We start from the raw sequence: 23657 nt of genomic DNA, 5'->3' as shown, positions 1-23657 counted from the left end.
ATGTTAAAGATGACACTGAAAGCATCCAGGGGAGTGTTCTGAGTATATGGGCACATTTTCTGTTTCACATCTGAAAAAACTACAATTGAATAGAGCTCATTTGGATATGTGTTGGTCCATATTCATATCTAATGACATCACAACTTTGAGACTAACTTCTTTGGTTATTCATTTAGGGGATGTTCCCCTTTAAATAGCAATATCATCACTACTTTGATTTAACTGATTAAAACCACTGAAAAACCTACTAGATATAATGCAGATCGATGAACCAGTCATTCTAGACCAGTCAAATTGTCAAGTTATCCTGATCTTTAGTGGTAAGAGTGGACAGAATCACTATATTTTGAGATGTTAATAAAGTACCATAATGACTAGGGTTGCAAACACAACCTCTGAGGGACCTATAACCAGTGTACCAAAATTATGTTGGAAACAAGTAATAGAGTTTTGAATAATGAGCCTTGTCTTATTAGTACCAGCTTTCCACAGCAGCTCTACCAGGTTCGGCTATTTAATCCATTTAACATGTTTGCCACCCACATACTGGCAGTGCTCACATACACAGGCACATCCTAATTAAAAAACAGGTATCCACTGTTCATTTGTTGCCAGTCACCACAGGTTGATTCGTGTGTGCATAGACATAAATGTGTGTGTGCACATTATAGATCCCTGATTTACTGATTTTAATAAAGGACAATGTTGTTCTCCTGACTTTTAGCTCATCCTCAGAATTTCCCTTCCCGAGTGCCACTTTAATTTTCATTTTGTGTTCCCACATGCGCTCTCTCGCCACATGTGTATCCCACTTTTTACAATCTATTACATCCCTCCCTTTTATCTCTCGGTGTTAAGAGAGGCCTCAGTGTTTCACTTAATCCTTAAGTACCACATTGGAGGTGGGGAAAAATTGCAAAACGCCAGTGCAGGAGAGATGAATTGAACCAAAAAGGAAAGAGGACTGTAATATATGCATGATTTCACTCCTCTCTGTGAGATTGTCACGGTGGGATATCAGCTAAACGATGGGACACATGTTCATGCAAATAGCCCCTTCGCTGACCACAAATTGAGTTGGAAGGCAGCCATCTTGGTTCAGCAGCGCACTGCCGGGAAGGGGGGGGTTGATAAAGGGTATGATGGAGGGGCTGAAAGGGTGAGTGGGGGGGCGGGGGTGGGGGTGGGGGGGTTACAAACTGGGAGGGATTCTTGCCGCATCCAAATCGTGATCATCTGGCATAAGCCAGACACGGCCCCAAATCATTTTTCCAGGCTAAGAGAAAACAAAATGGATACCGTCAGAAAACACGGCGAAACTGGCTTCACATGCGAAGGGAGATTAAATATTGCAATGTGATATGGGCTGTGGCAATCTGAAGCGTGCAGCCGGTATTGTGAAAAAGCCAGCTTGGGGATTGCCTGTTATCAAGGAAAAGATGCGAGATATGATTGCAAGTGAGCGATACAAAAGAATGGATTTGCAGCGCAGGTGTCTCGAGTGAGTGGTAAACTGATGGAGGGAGGGAAGAGAGTGAGGGGCAGAAAAAGACAGAAAGAGGGAGGATAGAGAAGTTAAGAAAAATAGCAGAGTTATAGGAAATCATTGGCTGTTGCTCCTGTTGGGAAAGCTGCGTAATCCCAGAAATGAGGGTCTCCGAGGAGAAGAATAGGTGTGCATGGCTGCATTCACACTCAACAGTATATGCAAGTGTTTGCATAAGCACATGGGTGTGTGTGCGCATGGGGAGAGCAGAGGTCTATTAAGAGGGCTTTCCACCTGACTGGCCTCAGCATCATCTCAAGGAAGAACCTCTGCTTCCAATTATCCCACCGCCACCCATGGGAACAAGTGAGAGAGGGAGACAGACAGAGAAGGAGACAGAGCATATGTGCAGGAGGATGGCTGTATATGAAAAGAGTGCAGATATTGTAATGAGGAGATGGCGACGTTGAAGAGCAGGTTGAGGCAGGGCAGAATGTGAAAAAGTAGGGAGGTGAGAGAGACACATCAGTACGTGGGAATGTACCAACCATGAGCCTGAGCTGAGTGAGGATGAGTCATGGTGAGAAACTCCTTCATTAGGCTGTACAGCTAGTCAAGGATCCATGCTCACACACACACACACACACACACACACACACACGGACATGCGGTTTTATTCATTGGAACATTTTGGTGTGTGTGTTTGTGTTGTTATCTTCCCCCTTCCAAATATATGCGTGTTTACAGCTGTAAACAGACAGAGACTAAATCAGGTCATTGGTCCTTTAATCTTATTCACTCAGTGAGTGTGTGTGTGTGTGTGTGTGTGAGTGAATGTTCTCAGGGCGGAAGGTAAGCACAGTGCTGATACAGCTGATTTTCCCCCAGAAGGAGGGAAGAGGGAGGAGGAGGGAAAGGAAAAAAAAAAGAAAAATAGATACAGCAGCAAGATTTTGATGGCTGAGTAGAGGGGAGACATTAGCCAATAAATGATGGGTGGTAAGAGAGAGACAGGGAGAGAGGGAGGTGAAGTGCAGAGTCAAGAACTACGTGTGTATTTTATGTGTATTTGTGCGAGCGAGTGTGTGTGTATGGGGGTGTTCTTACAGGACCCTGTGCTGCTATAACTTGTCAGTGGTCAAGGCCAGGGGCTGATGCTCCGTTGTGCTCTGTAAGCTCTAACTCTCCACTGACTGCCTATCACACTAACAGAAATGCTGAGAACCAGTGCCCAAGCATTGCAACACACACACACACACACACACACACACACACACACACACACACAAACACACAAGAATGCCTCCAGTTCCAGCATGTTTTTGGCAAATGGAATATATATTTCAATTGCTAAATCAGGCTCCTTTCCTTGTTGTTGCTTTTAAAAAGGATGGAAATATAACTGTTGCCGTTCAGTGTGTGTGTCTCTGTGTATGACTCATCGCTGGCTCTACTTACAGTGAAAAAAAAAGCTGACCGTGTAGCCTAGCGGAGGTTAAAATGGCACTCCGTTCCCACACACATGATTTGATTCCTCCAGCAAATAGGAAGACTTTCACAAGCAATTAGACTATATTTCTATCAGCCTTCTTATCCTTTCTTTTTTTGGGTAAGCTGTAATGTACCGCGTCACTTTGCCCAAGGGCGTGATCTGGCCTTGATGGAGTTTTATGGTTAGCCTTGAGCGCTCTCAATTTCAGTTTAAATTCCTGTTATGCAGTCTGGAAGGCTGCAAAAGTGTTACCAGTAATCATGGCAGTTAGTAGTTTTGCAGGAGAAGAAGACGTTGCAACATCTAACATGTTTATAACTGCAAATGTGGACTTTGTAATGTGCCGTATTTCTGCGAGGTCGGGCTTTTCATCATCACATCACATAGTGCAGAAAGCGTGCAGCTCCACAACAAAGGTGAACTTCGCTAGAGGCAGCAACAATTTGCAAGTCTCATACTGTAAACAGCTTCCTGCAGATGCCAACGCGATTTCAAACAAGACTGACGCCTTTTTGAATCAAACGGGCTGATTCTTTATGTCTGTCTCGTGAGAGAACGACGGGCTGTAGCATGCGGTCGCTCGTTAATATTCGCACGCGCGTGACATCACATGGTATTTGCGCATCGCGGCGGAGCGGCAAGGGTGGGAGAGTCTCTCTCAGATGTCTCTGACGCCGAATGCTGATGGTGAGATAATCAACCGCAGTCAGCGCCAACTGAGAGACAAACTGCAGTGAAGTCATTAACAAACCAATGTCTCTGGAGGAAGAGGGGGAGATGGTGAGGGAGAGGGAGAGGCTGATATAAAGGAAAAAGCAGAGCGGAAGGGAAGGTGAGAGGAGGAGTGGGAGGAGAAAATATTAGCAGTGACTCGAGGAGATTTGAACAGATGAGGCACTACAGAAAAAGTAGCAATGGCTAAATAGAAGTGTGTGTATGTGTGTGTGTGTGTGTGTGTGTGGTTTGGCTGCAAAAAAAAGGCAAAATAATGGAATAACATGAACTTCCGAGAGGGGAACGAAATGAGGACAAGAGACAAAACCAATGCAATGATGAAAACAAGTGAATAATTTACGGTGTCAGAACGGTGATAAGATGCCTTACTCATCAGCTGTGTTCATTTTGGGGCCATAAAAAGACACGGGTGGCAACACAGGACTGATTAGCTGCCATTTGCTGTACAGAATAGCTAAAGTCATCACCAGCGAAATCAAAGGATGTGCGCATGCAAACGAGTGGAGGGAGTTTTTACCAGAGATAAGTGCTCCATATTCTTAAATCATATCTCTTTCTTAAATCTAATTCTACCTAAGGGTTGGAGTAAGTATGGAGTTATGGCTTTCACACAGACACATACACACACACACACAACTTTACTTCCCCTGGAGTATCTGCTGGTCAGTGAGTGAGTGAGTGATGTGACTGGTTTATCTTCGAGCTATCTGCACTCCATTAACGGTGTATTACATTGCCCAGATGCTATCTGCATCTGCTCAACGCTGTGGATACCTGTGAGGCAACACGGAGGGCTGCACAGTCCCTCTGGTTTTTGGGATTACATACAGATAGCCGATAATGCTAGCGCAAAAGTCCATGCGTGGTACTTGAATTACTATTTAAATACTTCAATCCTTCACAACATTGCTTGTTTTGCTAACAAATATGCATTTATGGACATAATGTTTATCATAAAAAGCTCCATAATTGGATGCCTCGGTATTCAATCTGCAAACAAACGACATAAAGGCTCAGGCAGTAAAGGAAAACCAAGTACGAAAAGAATTGGATTCTTTGTTCATTTGTTCTCCCTGTTGTAGAGACATAAGTCAATTACGCTTACAGCAAACAAATCAAGGCTGACAAATGAAACAAGGTGACGTTCACGAGTCCACCGTGTTTCCCTCTGCTCCGCACAAATCGCTTTGCAATAATCCTCGGGCAGAAAACAATTAGGGATAGAATAAAAGTAATTCAATGTCGTGCCACTCTCGCCCCTAGGAGAGTGACAAAGCTAAGTGGTAGCCATGAGATATGCTGTTGTTTACTCGCTGTACCGGTGCACAGGTCTGTGTTTTTGTATGTGTGTGTGAGTAGATGGAGCAATTATGACACACAGGGATGCAGTAAATGATCAAGGGGAGAGAAAGGACAGACGGAAGAGAGCCAATTGAAAGCAAACACGAAACAAGGTGAAAGAACTTCCTCAAGAGTGAGCACAAATTCTAAACGGCCATCTTACATTTCGAGATATTCATATATGTTGCATTATAAGGTGTCTACTTTTTATTTGACCTTACAAACTCATGTTTATTATCTCTAAATATTTATAAAGGTTGGGGGTGTTTGGTAAATGCACAAATAAATGATTATCATTACTTTACGACTATAGTTGCAGTCATAATCGTAGTTGTTAAAGAATCAGCTATGCAAAAATAACATGAGCAACAGTAGTAGTGTGAAGGTCCAGTAATGCTTAAATAAACAGGTTATATAACGCAGAGCGCGGAGAAGATCAAATAATGTGTCGGTGAGTCAGCCTTTCAAGCAGCAAGATTTTGATGAGTAACGGACAGAGTTGGCTTAGTGTAGCGGTGCGAGGAATGTGGCATGATGGAAATGCGAGTGATAAAAGAAACAAACAAACAAACCACTAATGTACACTTGGGTAACGGCTGAGTGCAACGTTGCCTTCCCCCAGAATCGCTCAGATTAAAAGGATATGTTATTTAATCAGATGCAGCCATTTGCCACTTAGTAAAGCACACACCCAATCCCTCTTTCAAAAGTTGAGGCTTTTTCTTGTATGCTGTATCTTTCCCTCTGTGTATCTGACTCATCCTCTGCCCTATGTTCCCATTCTGTGCTACTATATGCAGCCAGATGTTTGTGGACACCCCTGCCTGAAAAGCTCTGGAAGACTGTTTTTCCATCTGGATGAAATATCCATCAATTGACACACCACCAAACGTATTTGAATCACTGAATAAATGAGAGATGTGGGCAGTGATTCAAAGGTAGAGGACCATGGGATAGTTTTTCATGGATCATTTCAATGGGGTGGGCAAATCCTAATGCCACAGAATGCAATGCTGAGGAGCCAGATCCATGTAGAAATGGGTCTTTAGGTTTGGTTTGGAAAAACCTGACTGGCGTGCACAGATCCCAGACCTTAGAGGGGACCTATTGTGTTCATTTTTAGGTTTAAACTGGTATTTTGAGCTTGTACTAGAACATGCTTTAAAGGTCCAGTGTGCAGGATTGAGGGGCATCTTGGGGCAGAAATGGTGCATAATATCCCTGTGTTTTCATTAGTTTGGAATTGCCTGAAAATAGTAATTGTTGTGTTTTTGTTACGTCAGAATTTATATCAGGCATGTCCAAAGTCTGGCCCAGGGGCCAATTGTGGCCTGCAGACCAATTTTAATCGGCCCTCAGCTTGACTTTCAGAATATACCATATGTGGCCCTTTGCACAATAATGGTTAACTGAGCAAGATCACTTCACATTTTTACCCTTCACCTCACAATTATAGGACTATCATACAGTTTATAGACAGGCATCAAGTAGTAATGGTTCATTAAGAGATAAAAATGATTGCATTTTTTAAACCCATTTGATGTGAGAATCAGTTTGGCCCGCCCCAAAGTATTTTCACATTGTTTTATCTGGCCCCCATTCAAAAAAGTTTGGACACACCTGATTTCTATCTACAAATAGATTGAGTCCTCTTCCACATAGTCTGCCATGTTGTTCTACATTAGCCCAGAACAGACAAACCAAACACTGACTCTACATAGGGCTATTCTTTTCCTCACATTGACCACCATAGTTCTTCTACACGCATAGCACACAGGTGGAATTTCAGTTGGTTGCAATCTGCAACCTTACCACTAGATGCCACTAGACCTACACACTAGACCTATAACCATAAAAAAAATAGATTTTTCTCATGCTGTCTGTGCTGGCATGCAAGTATTCACCATCTGTCTGAGATGCTCTGTTTTTTTAGCGCCGGAGTTTTTAAGCCCCACTCCCGAAAAAGCCCAGATTCTCCTTAATGGCATGAACTTTGAAAACATTAAAAAGACTGGCAAACAAGATAAGATGTTTCCCTTGTGTTAGGGTAGAGCTACATGTAGCAGTGCAGGCTATGTGATGTAGTGTGCCTGGAGCAGATGACCATAGAAAGAAATCTGTCACAATCTGACGTCATCTTGTAGTCAAATTAAAAAAAAACATTGGAGACAGAGTATTGAGAACACTTTGAGGCCTACGATTATGCTCACAGTAACTACTTTTACACATGCTTACCTCATTATTTGAAACTCACTGGAGCCAAATGTTTGATTTGTGTGAAATGTAGTATCCCACCACGCCACTAGGGGGCTTACGTCAAAGGCTGAGGCAGGCCATGGTATTTAAGTTCATTCCAGTGAGCACAGGTGTTGCTGATGTTAGGCGGCAAACAGTTTTCGACTGTGCTCGGAGTATGGCTGTTATTTATTGGAAGTGTGTGTTGAAAGTTATTGGAAGTTGTACGGACACTATGGACAACGGTGAGAAAATAAACTTATGATGATATACAGCATTGGTAAAGATTAGGAGTAATGATCTGAGTACACATCTGAACAATTCAGCCAATTAGCAACCTGTAGTGGCTAAAGTATAGCTAGTCATTACATTTATAGTTAACCTAAATTAAGGATTCGCCCAACTGCATCCACACCCCTTTGAGATGAATTGGAACACCAACCAGGCCTCCAACCATCAGTGCCTCACCTCTCTGATGTTCTAGTACTACTAATGTTCAACAATCCCAGATGGGTGGAATATCGAGGTGTCTACATATGTTTGGTCATGTAGCGTGTGAGGCATTTCTTGTTCATATAAAGACTCTATGGATAAGGAGCGTGTTTGCATATACATATGTGCATTAATGCATGCCTGCTCTACAAGGTTTCTACAAGGCTTTAGGTCTACTCCATTGAGGTTCCTTCCAAAGACATTGCACGAAGCTTTGAATCTATATTCAAACTGCTATCTTTCTCTCTCTCTCACCCTCCCGCTGTGATCTTTAGTTTCTCCGTCACTCCGCAGAGGGATGCCACTAATAAACTCCAAAACAAGGTTGGGCAGAAGATCTGATTAGCCAGCAGGGCTAACAGGGACACGGTGACCGATGGAGCGCCCGACCAATGCTATTTACTTTCTACCCGTCGCTCTTCTTTCATTCCTGTGGCAATGATGATCAAAGAGCAGCAGAGGGAAGGAGACAGCGAGGGAAAAGAGAGAGGAGGGTGTGTGCAGTGTGTTTGTGTGCTACAGAAGTACAGCGCTGGTACTGATCTAGAATTAGCTGCAGGCTCTCACAAACACTGATTTACTCATATTCCATTCGTCTTGTTTCTGTGTACTGTCAGCGGTCTCTCCTTTCGTCCCTCTGTGCCTGTAGATCTTACATTAATGCCCTCTATCTCTTATTTCTGTCTTTTTTGATATGGAGAGTGGAGAGTTAATCTGTTCTATTAAGTCCTCGGTATCTCTGCACTGTGCTGTATGTATTTCTGTAGACTGATTTACATCCTGTTTGATGGAGTCCAGTGTGTTTACATCAGAATTTGGAGCGTTAACCTTCGCCTTTTCAACCGCTAAATAAGCACGAGTGCAACTGGTCACATGCAACAAGTGTCTAATTACATGCCAGGCAAATCCTTTTGACACAGCACTGCTAGTGTGCACGTTTGGGATATGTGTGTGTGCGTGCGTGCACAATGTGTGTGCTTTATCCATTATCACGTTTCACAAGGTGTTTGGATAACTAATTAGACTGCTATGCTCTGTGTCTCCCAGGGATGAACAAGAGAAAACAAAGGAAAAGGGTGAAATCAAGGAAGAAAAACGTGACTGCAGCAACGCTGAGGAGAAGGAAAAAAAACACAGCAAAATCAACACAAGCTGCAAAAAATATGCCAGGGATTTGCCTAAGCCAGGGAACAAATGGTGCACAAGGAGAACGTCTGTGCTTCACAGTCCCATAGATTACAGCTAAAGGGAATGTATTTCTTCTGTTTTGGGGTATGTGGTTGGGGAAGGGGGGCAAATACCATAGGTTTCATGCTGCCATATTGTTTTGTTGGCTTTTTAGTGTTTGTGTGTATTCTGTTTTCTCTTTTTGTGCAGTGAGAGTATAGGAGAGATCTGAAGGATTCAAAAAAGAACTTAAAGAAGCTAAACTCAAACTATGGACAGTCTTTTTGGAGACTGTGGTTGAAGTTTGTGCTTAAACTTGTAAAAAACAACCAAGAAATTGCTGACATAACTGAAATTTGCAGATATCCCATTGGGACATACACAATATACAACATATACTTCAACAAAGCATTTACATCTTACATTTTATCCAAGATTGGCGGGATAAACTCAGCAGGGGATTTTTTAGTTGCATATACTGATAACAGTGACTGCATTTCTCATGTGACCCACACAGTAACACTGCTTTTCCACCATTGCATCATTGCATCTCACTGACAAAGGGGCTAAAATTAACAGCAACTGAAGCTAGAGCCGATAAATACCCATGGCTACTGCAGAGTCCTTTGTCCCATGAGTAAATCTCAATTGTAATCTCTCCTATCAAATACAAAAGTCAGACATTAGTGGGCCAGTCAGTGGGGTTTTTGTCCAGTGGGAAAGGGGCTTTACAGAAGTGAGCTATCAGCTTTAAACTCCTGCAGTTTTGTCAGGACACTTATGTAATCTATTTCACCCTGTTTGGCTGCAACAAATTTGGCAGTGAAGACAATCAGGATGTGAGCCACAGGTTTCGCAGTTCCTCCTTCAATCAGGACTGAAATTGCCCAGCAGGTAGACAAGTCCTCATTGTATCAGTGTGTTGTGTGCTCTGCTTGATGTGTTTTTGCTTGCAGGTGTGTTAAATTTGGATGTTTTCATATGGAGGCAAACCTCATCTGAACCAGGCAAGATGGCTCCTTGCATGCGAGACACCACGTAGAGCAACAAATAGGTTGTATCTTTGTCCATTATCGAACCACCAGTTAGTTGAATTACTTTTCAAAAGGAAGACGTGATAATCACACATGACAAGAAAATTATACAGCAAACCATGTTATTTAAAAAATAGTAGCATGAGAAATAAAGAGCTCTTGTCACTGTCTTCTTTAAAATGTTTTGGCTGGAGAGATGATTATAAGTTTTTGCATTGTGCTTGAGAGCATGCATGTGATAGGTGCTCATCACTACTTGCGTTTGAGACAGCATTATGTGTAACACAGTGAAGCATATTGGAGCTACAGATCACCGCAGGAAACAAGGAGGTGAAGGAGTAGCTGCTTTTTATCAGATAAACTGATTGATGAACTGTAGTACGTGTGGGTGCTTAAGTGTAGAGCATGAGTGAAATGACTTTTTGTCATTATTATCTATGAAGAGAGCAGCCACAGATGTATCAGGATGTGACAAAGAGCCTGCTGCTCTAAGGACCGGAGCGCTTAATGTGGTTTTTGTGTACTGTTTGCTAAACAGACACTAGGTTTTTCAAAGCAGTCTTCCACTGGTGAGCATTGACCTGACCACTTAATCATCATTAACCTGCTGTAATGTGCTGCTAGTTAAAAGCATGTTGTCCATTGTTGGTTGAATAGTGATTTTACTGGTAGTGAAATCCTCTGAAGCTCTTAATCTCCTGTAGCTCTTAAAGGTGCTGCACTGTGTGACTTTGGAGGAACATAGTTAATTGTTTACTCTCATTTCCAAGTCGTTAAATACTGATCAAATACTGACGACTCAATCAAGTAGCTTTCTCCTTAAATGTAGTAAAGGTAGGGCACAATAACTAAAATAAAATAAAATAAACATATTTTTTAATTTCACCCACGTTCACTGTCTTCCTCTACCAAATTGTGAAAAATTGGAATGTTCCTGTGACACAGTTTCAGGAAAAACGGTTGCTACTGTGCAATTTGTGCAAGCGTGAAACAGCAGACTGTTTTTATTTAAGTATTGCCCCCTTTCGCAAAAATTATAGATTGTCAGGTTTATAGTCATCATTGAAAATTACACTCTTTTTCACAGCCTGATCAATACCAAATAACTGGAAACAAAGAGAAGTCAAGCAAGCAGTGAAAAATCCATGACAATGCTTCTTCCCACTTTCCTCCTCTTCTTCCACAATGCTTTACCAAGACATGCTGCACTTGTTAAAACTGCTGCACATGCGCACTCGCGAGTTGCACTGTGCCTTAGGTGTTGCAACTGCAAAATCGTGACTGACGTGATTTGCATAAGTTGTCATGCAAATCAACAAAGTGAATCCCCCGCAGTGAGAAAAGCATAACATCCGCCTCCCACCATCCCTTTGTTAGGTGGTGTTTATCAATTTATATCATGAAATTTGTGGCATTGTCTTAGTTGCTGTCGTATTGTGTGTTATTGCTCTGTACACTGAATACCTGTCAGGTTCAACCAATTACTACAAGTACTGTATACAGGAGTATTTGGATAACGCTTGCATCAGTCAACACAAGGTCATCATTAGCAAATCAATGACTAATGATGAATGTTTAATTTGAGCTGTGTAAAGTTGCCAACATTTATTATATTATAGATCACAACATTTTCGAAATAAGACATCATTAACACACTATATCTGATCTGGCCAAGTCTAATTTTGGAACATTTCACCTGAGCATCCTAATGTGCTGGCATGGGCAGCAATCTCTGCTGCTCTCTTACCCATAGTTAATCACTTTCTAACAAAAGCAGTCCTCCGTAGTCAAGACAACAGTCAATGCATTTACATGGCATTAGAGATAATTGCTTTATTGTTAGTCCACCTAAAACCAGACTTTTAAAAAACATGTACACGTTAGTCTGACTGAAATTATACTAAATTGAATTTCTCAAAGCCAGACTAACACACCTAGATAATGTGATTGGGAGTCGAACTCCTGCATGTAGAGTCAATCAGACCCAAACTGGCAGAGGCACTGTGCACATGCTCCACAGATTATGTCCCAGGCTTTGGCACGAAAGTTGTCGGTAGTTGCATTAAATGTGCAACAGACGAAGAAGCTGGTAACAACATGGTGAAATCTACATCCAGAGCCGTGCAGTTTTGGACAGTTCATGCTGTGTCAGCCGAAAGAGTTAAATATTTCAAAATAGATAGATGTGAGGAAAACACAGAATAGTGATTATCCGGTCTGTGATGTAATAGGTCAACTGGAAAAAGGTCCAATAATAGCAAGATGAAAGGGGGCATATCACCACCTATCACAGCAGAGTCAGACATATTTTGGTCAATAAATCGATTGCCCTCTGATGCTTGTATACTGGGATATCAACAGTAGTCAAAAAAGAAGGAAAGTGTCCACACACTTCCGCTTTTATTTGGTTCAAAGCTGCAAGCTTTCGACCCTATTGGGTCTTCATCAGGCTTCTTCTTTGTACATCAACAGTAGTCAAATTAAATGGCAAGTTTAAGTTGAGCTAGAACTGTGGCTAAGATAACTAAGATTATTTAAAGGGATACTGTTTTGATTTTCAACCATCTTTCTATCATAACAATGTGGGGAGTATGAGTGAATGAACTGTGGTAAACTTCCCTCCATCTTCCCAGTACCCAGCTCTCCTTGACCACCTCCCAGATCAAATCCGCCTCAAAAATGACATGTTTTGCGTCATCTGGCGGATTTTCGCTAGCTCTAGAGCTGTTGCTTGAACTACAGATTGCACTTCCACATTTACATATTCCCGCCATGATGGACACAAAGAGTGTAGAAGTGAATCGAGAGAGACACCAGCTCCTTTCTCTGTCAAACTCAAAATTATAAACTGTAAAACTAGGCAGTGCTGATTAAATATAAACCAAGATTATGTTACAGCATTGCCTATTTCTGTCATAAAATGTCTCCAGAAACATATTTTAGTGCACTGTTTGGCTGTAACATGAGAATCTGTAAACAGGAAGTGGGTGCCATACTGTTTCCTGTATTGTAAAAACTGTAAGTCCGGGCAGTGCTGATAAAATATGAACTAGCATTCTGCTACTGCAATTTCAGACTTTTGTAACATTTGTAACCAGCCGGCCACCATATTGTTTCCTCTGTCAGAACAGACAGGCTTGCCTTAGCTTTATTGATTTGGTATGGTGCAATGCATTCTGGTAGTTGTAGATTTTTTCCTTTTGAGCAAAAAGGATTGCTACAGCTCTTTTTCTCTGCTTTCTCTGATCATGTAGCACCAATTTCAAAAGTATTTGAGTCTTTCTACTGCATAGACAGACTCTAGTTTTATGAAAAGAACATAATTCCAGTTCTCCCTTTTAACATGTTGCTCTTCAACAATCACATATAATATTTCATTAACTGGGGCTGTACAAGGACAAAAAGAATAAATATGGAGTTATTTTTTGAAACAAATATTGTCTAAAATATGAGCAGGGAACACCACATGGGCAAAATTATACCTCTATTTTTAGTGATTATGTTTTCATCCCTGAAGGTTTAAACAGCTCAACAGGCTGGCCTCCACAAAATTTGGCGCATTCCTTTGACTCAAGTGTGACACGCAGCACAGAAGGGCTAAAAATGACATCTTTTTGAAGGGAGCGCTGCATATTCAATCTTTTAACTCGGCAGGGAAACATTTCATTTCATGCCGCTGCTGAAGTGTATCCTGTTAAAAACATTGATAGGCCCGGGGATGGAGGAATGTCAATAAGCAATACACACAATGAGTAACACACAGGATGTAGGATATAAATTCACAGCCATCTAGTTGATTATTTCTCTAATCTGGGGTTACAGGGCCTAATAATTCTGCCTCACAGGTGAGCTGGTGGCATAAATCTCCACAGCGTTTCACTTTTTCCCAGCATGAGATGATGAAAAACAAACTATCACTCTTCCTCCTGTTTTTAGCAGACTGTCGTTAAAGCTGGCGTTGATAAGTGGCAGTCTCTCCATTAACAGCCCGGACTCCATAAGTTCCATAAGGAACCATAAATCCTACTGTGTGTGTGGGTGTGAGTGTGTGTGTGTGTGTGTGTGGTTGTACGAATGCATCTGTATGCACATGTCTTGGGTTGTGTTTGAAAAAATTCTATACATATACCTACACTGAGTGCATGTACACGTGTGTATGCGCAAACAAATAAAATCATGCAGCCTTGAAGACATAATTCTCTCTCTCTCACACATACACAGTCAAACACTCCTCCTCCCCATTTGGATATGTACTCTGTATATGAGCACGTGCAGGTCGAGAAAAAACGTGTGTATGCAAACACACAACGAACACGTGTTCATCACAGTGTTTGCTCTCTGGAGTCATTTCTCAGAGTATGTGTTTTGAGAGATTGATGGCCAAGGCCGTCACTGACAAAGAATTACTGCTGTGGAATGTGCTCAGGAAGGAAGTGCCACTGAACGTCACCCGCTCTCACTCTCACCCGCAGACGCTGGCTCCTTACAAACTTGACTCATTGACCAACACTGTGCTCGCTCACGCTTGGGACATGGATGCTGACTAACACATCAAATGCTGGGAGAAACAGGAGATTGAATTAATACGAGCTTTGATCCCTTCACAAGTGACCAGCATTACCTTAACTTGAAGGCGATCAAATAAGAAACGGTGGCAGATCTGAAGCTAAATACAAACGTTAAAGAATATCAAAGGTGCTACAGAGGATATTCAGAGTCAGAGCTGGGACCGCTGATGTCACAAGCAAACCTGGAGCTGAAATAGCGGTGCTCACAGGGGTAACAACAGCAACAGTGCTAAAGTGAGCTAATAGTGTTAACAGTGTTAATGCCAGGGCGACCTTGGGGTGGGGGTGGGGTAATGGAGAGCATTATTGAGGGCATGGGCGAGGGCAGATAAGGTGAGGCGCCTCGGTTCAGGATGCTCTGCTACATCTTTACATAGCAAATAGTGGTTTGCTGCTATACCAGTGCTCAAATCTCATATATAGAGCCTTTAAATAATACACAACCATCTCTTTTTATGTATGCAGCTGGTGTCATTTGGAAGAAATTTGATAGAAAAAAATACAGTGCATCCACAGTAATTGTTTGTTTCTAAAAAGTGTTTGCAGTTTGAGCGAGAAGTAAATGATCTGTGGACACATACTGCATATAGTTTTTGGTGCACAGCTGCAACTAACAATATCTAACACTGAACAACAGATCGGATGCTTATGTGTGATGTGAAAGGTGTCACTCGTAGCAAAACACCCACAGAGAATTATAACCCACATTATAACCCAAGCTTTTCTGGCATCTTTCAGCTCATTATTTTGGTTTGGTTCGGCCTCTTAGCTCTAATTAGTGTCATTAACGGGTGCGATAGGCAGTTGTTTTTGGCCGAAAACCTCGAAAAACTGACTGTATGCTACTGGCCCAGCACCAAACAGCAAACAAACAAAGTCACCAACAAGCTGATTTACATTACATTCATTATGTAGAGTCAAGCATGACTCAAATGAATGCTAATGTTGTTGCTCCATATCTGCAGGATGTGTTATGAGCAACCGAAAAGGTGAATATGTCAGTGTTATTCGAAACTTCACAGCTAATCTCACATACTACTGGACCCATCAGCCTAATATGTTTTTTGCACATTTATGACTGTATGCTCCAGGACTCTTCACAACTCTTAACCAGCTGGTCGGTGCCGCATTTTCACCCAGCAATGGACGTTAACATTGCTGGTGTTTAGGAAATGTTGCTGTCCAGATTTGCATCCCAAGGTAAGCAATTGTGGTTTCTACTGCTGTCATGCATACACACTGGACACACAGTCTGTCCTGCACTTCCTGTTTCCCGTCCACATGCTCCCTGACATACTCAACGGAGATCTTTTCTAGTTCATCCTTTATCTATATAGAAAATGAGAAACAACCTTACATCTCAATTTCCAAGAGCCCAAAGTGAAATATCTTCAAATAGGCGTAAGCCCAAAATCAAAAGGAAAGCAATTTACATTATGTAAAAAAGAGAAAATGGCAAATCCTCATGTTTCAGAGCTGTAACCAGATGGATTTCTGAAACAATATTCTAAATTGTTTTCAACTTACTTTCCGACAATCGACTATCATCTAAGCCTCATTTCAGTGTCTAAGGATAACTGGCCAATCAGCCAATCTTCCAAAAATTTAGGAGTATTCCTTCACAGTCTGCTTTCAGTGCTTGTTTTGTCGATAGGATATTTACACAGCTCAAATCAAAAACTTTGAACTACAAGCAGAAGCAATATGAAAGCAAGTTAATAATATTTTTCTCCTCTCATGCATATACTGTACAAGCACTCGTGCTCTCAAGTGCTTGCCAAAAAGCAGCAATGTCTCTGAAACCTTCTGTGTCTGAAAAATTACAGTTTTCCAGCCCATCGCCGTTTACGCCGTGCTTAAAAGTGTGTGTCTGCCTGTGTGTTTGTGAGTGTGGTGTTCATTTTATCTGTATTCCAATAAACCTTGATTTTGTTGACACTGAATCAGCTCTCTGGGATGGGCTGCACACTAGCCTAGATCCCCCTTTGTAAGCAAGTCTGAGCACACATACGCTGCTTCTCCCTCTTCCTCCTCCACCCACACACACACACACACTCAGATTGTGACACCCCAACCTCACAGCACTGAGGGCTGACTGTAGTGTTAATGCCACTCCCAGCACCATGCACTAGTGCTCCTTATTTAGGTCCTATCGAGCCCGCAGGCTGAAAATCTGTCCCTTCCACACCTCCTCCTCCCCCTCTCACTTCCCCGCCCCTGCCAGACTGCCGGGCCTTAAGTCCCTCCGTTCCATCACTCCATCACTAAGAGGAAGGCATGTGGGGAGAGATGCCTTCTCACACCCCAATAGCTTTTCCCTTTGATGAAATGTACTCAGTGTTTCCCAATTGGCAGTTACAAGGTGAAATGTGACACAAAAGTGTAAAAAAGATTGCTTTTTACAAGTCAGAAGTGTGCGCTCTTGTACAGAGTGACAGTGAGTGAGCTGGTGGAGGTTCAGTGTCTCGCCTGAGGTCAAGTTGGCTGTTGCTTTAGTCATGGGAGGGTCTGTCTGACTACTATGCTACAATGCCACGGGCTCTGTTTAACCCTGGACACTAGGGTTACTGGTCTCTAAGTGGACGTTCCATCACATCGTCATTTTACTCTAGAAAAATGACCACATTATTATTAAAGTTGTCATTTTAAAGCATTATTGATATGTAACTAATTACTGCTAACACTAACAATTTAACGACAGATGGGGAAATTGTAAGAAGGAGATTTTAAAGGCTGAATTGGGCAATATTTTATGACCATACCAGGGACTTTGCAACCACAATTAGAAACTACAATTCAGGCACGCTTTGCTGACCATTTTGTAAAGATGCCACAATTATTTAGATTTATTTTCTGACTCCAGTTTTCACTTGTGTGTTCAAATCAATTTGCAGAGACTATATTCAGTCGCCTCCATCACATTGCCAATTTCATTTTCTAAGGTCCCGCTATTGTCATGTGGTGAAACACTCTGATAACGGTCCATTCAACTGATGCATTCAAGGATACTTCTCCATCAGTGAGTTAAGGGTCAGATGCTGCCAAGCGTCACATTCAAAAGCTATGCTGTTGTAAGATCGTTCTCCGTGGTCAAACTCTAAGCAATTGCACGGCTATTGTGAAAAGGATAATATGAAACTCAAGGTCTGACTCTGAAGAAAGGGTATGCAACATGAGAAGTTTACAGATCACGTTCGTCTTGCTGTGATATCACTTGACGGTTGTGTAACAACAAAATAAACGTGGCAATGCTGGGAAGGATGATATATCTTGAGCTAATATCAAGTCATACCAAGCTGATTTGATACCCTCTTACAATAGATGGACGTATAAAAGAGAGAATACTGTCAGTCAGGTTTGTTAAAGGAGCAGTTATATATTTCTGAAATGTACCTTTATATGCCACCTTGTGAGAGTTAGATGAGAGGATCCATATCGATCATATGTTCTTGACTTATGTGAGTATAGAGCTGGAGTCAGGATGTTTTTAGCCTAGCTTAGTGTAAAGACTGGAAGCAGGGGACACAGCTGGCCTGGCTCCATCAAAGGTTCGCCTACCAACCTCTCTCCAGTCTCGAAACGTATCGGCTATCGTCTGACGACAATAAGCCTCTGGGGGCAAGGGCCAATATTTCAGGCCGATCCGGACTTTGGCTATCAGACTGCAGCTGATGGGTTTCAAGATTGTTTTTCGGCCAATGGGTTCTGTCTCTCCACATGGTGCCTGTGGTTCAACCATGATTGTTCAACACAACTTACAAACAGAAACCAGAACACTTCAGATACCAAACTCTTGTCCCGTCACCTACAGATTCTGCATACATATGACGCAAAAACAGGAATTTTTGCTTTTAGTTTCAGTTATGTGGTGTAACAAGAGCCCGGCACAGTACACAACTTCACTGACTACAACAAAGTAGTACAAGATGTAGTCCAAGCATCTAACTCACAACAAAACTACAAGTTACGAGAGTATGAGATACAACATTCTGATCTTCTTAGACAAACTTGCTATAGCTCTTTAACCCTGCTTCCAGTTGTTATGACCGCGTCCTGACTCCCTCTCTGTACTAAATTTACATACGTGAGATTGATGTTGATGTCATCTAACTCTCAGAGAGAAGTAAAGACTATTTTTTCCCAAGCTGTCAACTTATTTCTGTATAGAAGCTTTATACAATGCTCAGAGTCTATCTATGATTCAAAGGTTGTCTGTGCATGGCTCTCAACGTTGAACTGCCTGAAACAGCTTCTAGCTAGAGGTACTAACACCACAAATGGTGCTAACAACGGCACCAGTGCTGACCAGAGGGTGGGCGCTACGCCTTTTTGAGGTTTAATTTCACATCAACACAAATTGTGTGTATTGAAAACATTTCCTTAAACTAATTGCAAACAGAAAAAATGTTGATATGCTAATGTTAGTGCAGTAAAGTCACTTTATTTGGTATTACAAATAGGTGGATAGGATTTTCTTTACACAGATGTTTGAGCTACTTCAGTCAGCAAAACTTATTTAACTTTGGGGTTAGTTTTGCTGCAGTTTAACAAGATGCACTTAACCACTTTATCACCACACAACCTCTAAAGAAACAAATGCTCTGCTTAATTACAGTTGTAACAGCAATCAAATACAGACAGAAGCTTGAGTCTGCAGTTCAGGACATACAGCATTGCATATACTTTTTCTGTTTTTCCATTTCAAACAAATGAAACTTCCGTCAAATTTTTCTCTCCGCTTCCCAGGTGTCACCCGGGATCGTCAGTTTAATGAAATGCTGCAGCAACAGCCTGACTCATATTTGCATTTCCTAAGGAGTGACTGTGACTCATAAAGCAACTGCTGCAGGAGCACGCACACACATTCACAAACACACACCAGGGTGCATATGGCCTATGGATAGGAGCTGGAGCACTTATAGTATATAGCTGAGCTGATTTGTAAGCCAGCTGATAACAACAATTTTCTCAGCTTTGACAGCGAGGAATAAATGAATGGATAAATAAACAAATCTATAGAAAAGTGACTTCTTTGAAAGAGAAATCAAAGCCGATCGTTTGAACGTGACGAGAGGCAAAACATTCATGTTTGATGACGACTTGAGATTAAACGAAATATCCTGAACTCTACAACCTATAGCGCGGTATACATGAAAGGCTGATCAAACTCAGCAAACACAGTGCGCAGGACACAAAATGGAGAACAGGCAGAGGAGATAAAACATTAAAAAAAAGGTGAGGAGGAAATGAGGGGAGGTGGGGAGAAACTGGAGGAAGAGGAGCAAGAGAGATGGAAAGAAAATTACTTTTGACACAAGCGGGATATGAGAGCAAAGGGAGGGCTGAATTATCGGACGTGCATCTTTGTATGTGTGTGTGTGTGGTGTATGTGGGGGGTGTGAATGTAAATATACATGCATGTCCTGGCAGACTGCTGAGAGCTGCTCCCAAGCTCACTCATAGATAAAGACAAAAAAAAAAAAAGCCGTCTTTGAAAAGAGAGGAACTCTGGTCAGATTCAGAATCTAAAGAAGATCTGTGTTCCCTACAAACTCACGAGCAATCCTACTGTTTCTCCATCTCTCATCCTTTCTGTATTTTTATCTCTTCTCTCACCACCCCTTTCCTCCCTTTTTTCAAACTCATTTTCTTTCCCCTCACTTATTTTCAAAGCGCTTACAGAGAGAGAGTGGAACGCTTTCCCCCCCCATCCCGCTGGAGCATCAATATACAACAGAGCCCAGAGGTCCAAACAGGAGAAAGGCTGAGGAGAGCAGCGCAACACAAATCCATAATGGATTTTCTTCTCTTTCATTCGCTTTCTGCAGGGAGATGCAGTGAAGGCACCACTGGCACAGAATGAGAGACACGGCGAGGGGAGGGGGCAGAGAAGAGGTGAGGGAGAGAGGGAGAGGCGGAGAGGAATCGACGGGGAGCGGCTCAAAACAGTGTCAATAACAAAAGCCCTTAAGAATATTTCTCTCATCTGTCTCTAGAGGGCTCGCACAACATATGCTTTAAAGTATTTGCGAGGCCAAGCTCATTCCAGAAGGTGACAGGAATTAAAAGCAGCTTTGGTGTAGCTTCAACTGATCAGATGCAGTTGCTAATTAAGTTAGCCTGTAAGCGAGGGACTGCCAAGAGGTCTGACAGATGTGAGGCTGCGAGCAATAATATCCCGAAACACACAAAGGCATCAGTGAAAAGCAGCTCTGAGGCCGTATCTTATATCAGCAGCTATTACAAACAGAAGTCTGGCTCTGTAGATGGCAATTCGGCCTAACAATATTTATTTGTAAGATCCTGAATGGGGTTGAAAATGTGTAAACTTTAGTGAGAATGAAACTGAGCAAGGAGGGAATATTTCGGCTGTGCGATGTTAGCACAGGGCAGCCCTCTCTGAGGCTGGTAAATTGACGGTCGGACGGGGAGGATGAGACTGTTGATTCAGAAATTGTTTGTTTGAGTTTTCACACCCAAGTGAGCTTCATTTTATTTTGCTAGTAGCTCCGGAGCACAGAATGTACCCAGAATCACAGTGAATAACCTTGGATGCTGTCACAGCGTCCACAGAGTCAGTCTTGTGTTAGTCACCAAAGGATCCACTGCCTCTGAATGCATCACTGACGACAGTCTTGATTATAGTTTTGCCAGTTTTCCAGGTTCCACTCCGCTGCCTTCATCAACACTTTTAAGTCTGAATAACTCCACAAAGGACATTTTTATTTTGATACAGCTTGGGTCTTAATGTAATGGTTTTGGCAATCTGCTTTATTGGTAACAATAACGTTGTACTCACTACAGTAATTGATGAGAACAATAACATCGCTACAACAAAATGTGATGGTGCCAGAGGCAAGTAGTCAGGCGAACAGGCTGGTTGTAAACAGCAGTTTAGGAGTCAGATTAGCTTTCACTTTATACGGAAATAAAACCAAAACAGAGTGAACCTGAGATGTCACTAATTCGCACAAACTGTATGCACAGACAACTACGGTAAATATAGCTCAAAGTTGAAGCGGTGAGTTTGTTTAGTGTGATGAATGTTTACAACAGACACTCAGAAAAATAATGTTTTCTCCTCCACAAAAGTTTCACTAACCCGAGGGCTTTGTTTTTAAACCTGTCTGATTGTCTGATCTCAGCCGTTTACCCCAAAACTGTTCCGCCTATGGGATACGAGCACTATGTACTGTAGAACTTTCATGGACTGCGAGTACTACAGAAAGTTGTAGGAACATGTAGACAGGATGTGTTTCAAAAGATGACTCTCTTCTTTTTGATCTTTGGGATCATTATGAAAAAGAAGGTAGGGAGATTAAATAATTCAGCAGCAGGGTATTGAACTAAAACCTTAAAAATGTGGCATTTCTCTAGCTTTGAAAGAGAATACTTCATTGCCAGGGGCAAATCGTCGGCAGAGGCAAACCAGACAAATGTTTGGGGCCCCCCTTTTGGAAAAGGGACTCATGATGATTTTGCAAGACAAGTAAACCCCCTTAAACCTACCTACAGTGCACTGCCACTGCCCCAAAGTAGCCTAAGTGGGGCCTCTTCTAGCTACCATATGACAGCTAGATGAGATTAATTAGGACAGTCAGCGAGCTACCTGTTACTGTCATACATACGTAACCGTTAGCACACACGAGCATACCTTTCTGATCACCAGAAACAAAAGAAAAAATATTATTATTAAATTATTAGTAGTATTACTATTATACACATACACACATGCCCTATATAACCAGCCTTTGTAGTAACAACTTGTTTGCTAATTTACAACAGCAAGAATATGGTTATATCTAATTTCTATATTATTTATTTATTTATTTATTCATTTATTTTTGCCTGCATTCCATATTCTGTCTACTCGAATGTGTGTACAGTATGTCACAACCTTGACTTTGTGCACAACCCTTTGCGCCAATAAAATAAAAATCCTTTAACTGCCATTCGAGCACATTAGAAATATTGGTAACACTTTACTTGAAGGCATCTATATGACACTGTCATGAACTTGTCATAAACATTATGAACATGTCATAAACGTTTATGACTGCTGTCATTAAGTGTCTTTCGTTTTTTGTAATGACAAGTTGACATTGTTTGGGTTGTCTTGATATTAATCAAAGTGGCATTACCAGAAGTTGTCTTTGTCATGACAAGTTGACATTACATTTGTTTGGGATGTCCTTATAATGACAACTTGACATCAGTCAAAGTGACATTACCAGGAGTTGTCTTTGTCATGACAAGTTGACATTACATTTGTTTGGGATGTCCTTATTATGACAACTTGACATTAACCAGGATGACATTACCAGGAGATGTCTTTATGTTAATGTCAGGTTGTCATAATATGGACATCCCAAACAAATTTAATGTCAACTTGTCATGACAAAGACAACTTCTGGTAATGTCACATTAATTAATGCCAAGTTGTCATAATCAAGACAACCCAAACAATGTCAACTTGTCATTACAAAAAACAAATGACACTAAATGACAGCAGTCATAAACGTTTATGACATGTACATAATGTTCATGACAGGTTCATGTCATAGTTATGACAGTGTCATGTCACCCTTATGTAGATACCTTCAAGTAAAGTGTTACCGAAATATCCTTCATGTGTCAAATTGTTGACTACATATTTTAAGAAAAATTTCATTACATAGTATAACATAATATATGTCAGCAATCTGATTTAAAAAAAGAAACCTTGATATACTACAAAAAAAAAAATCAACATACACATGCGCAAAAAAAAAAAAAAAAAAAAAAAAAAAAAGGCAGTCTTTACCTTGTCCGCAGGTTCCCCGGGCTGGGTGGCCCGTCATATACAGACAAGATGTCAAAGTCCTCCTCGAGGGCGAAGCCTTGAAACACCAGCTGTATCCGGTTGTGCTCCGCCGCCACGATCACCCATGTACAGTTGGCATAGTTAGGATAACCGTAAGGGTAGCCAGGGCTCTCTATCGTCCCATTGGGACTGTGTAGTGTGTAACTGCAGTTCTGAGCTGTGAAGACAGAAAGAAAATGGTCAGTTATTATAAGCATGTAAGACGTGTTAGAACTGCTAGCCAAATGCAGAAAGTATTAATAGA

At 41.6% G+C, this 23657-nt stretch overlaps 1 protein-coding gene across 1 annotated transcript in view; it reads right to left on the bottom strand.

The window, feature by feature from the left end:
- The window catches only part of csmd2 (CUB and Sushi multiple domains 2), a 284867-nt gene that overhangs the window by 236189 nt on the left and 25021 nt on the right, over window positions 1-23657 (bottom strand). The window contains exon 2 of the mRNA XM_050034139.1: window positions 23354-23570. Coding sequence (XP_049890096.1) covers window positions 23354-23570 — 217 coding nt within the window. The remainder of the gene's footprint in view (window positions 1-23353; window positions 23571-23657) is intronic.

This window comes from Epinephelus moara, chromosome 22 (genome assembly GCF_006386435.1).
Source record: "Epinephelus moara isolate mb chromosome 22, YSFRI_EMoa_1.0, whole genome shotgun sequence".
NCBI classification, from domain to species: Eukaryota; Metazoa; Chordata; class Actinopteri; order Perciformes; family Serranidae; genus Epinephelus; species Epinephelus moara.
Note: the sequence above shows the minus strand (reverse complement) of the source record. Positions and strands in the feature narration are given on the sequence as shown.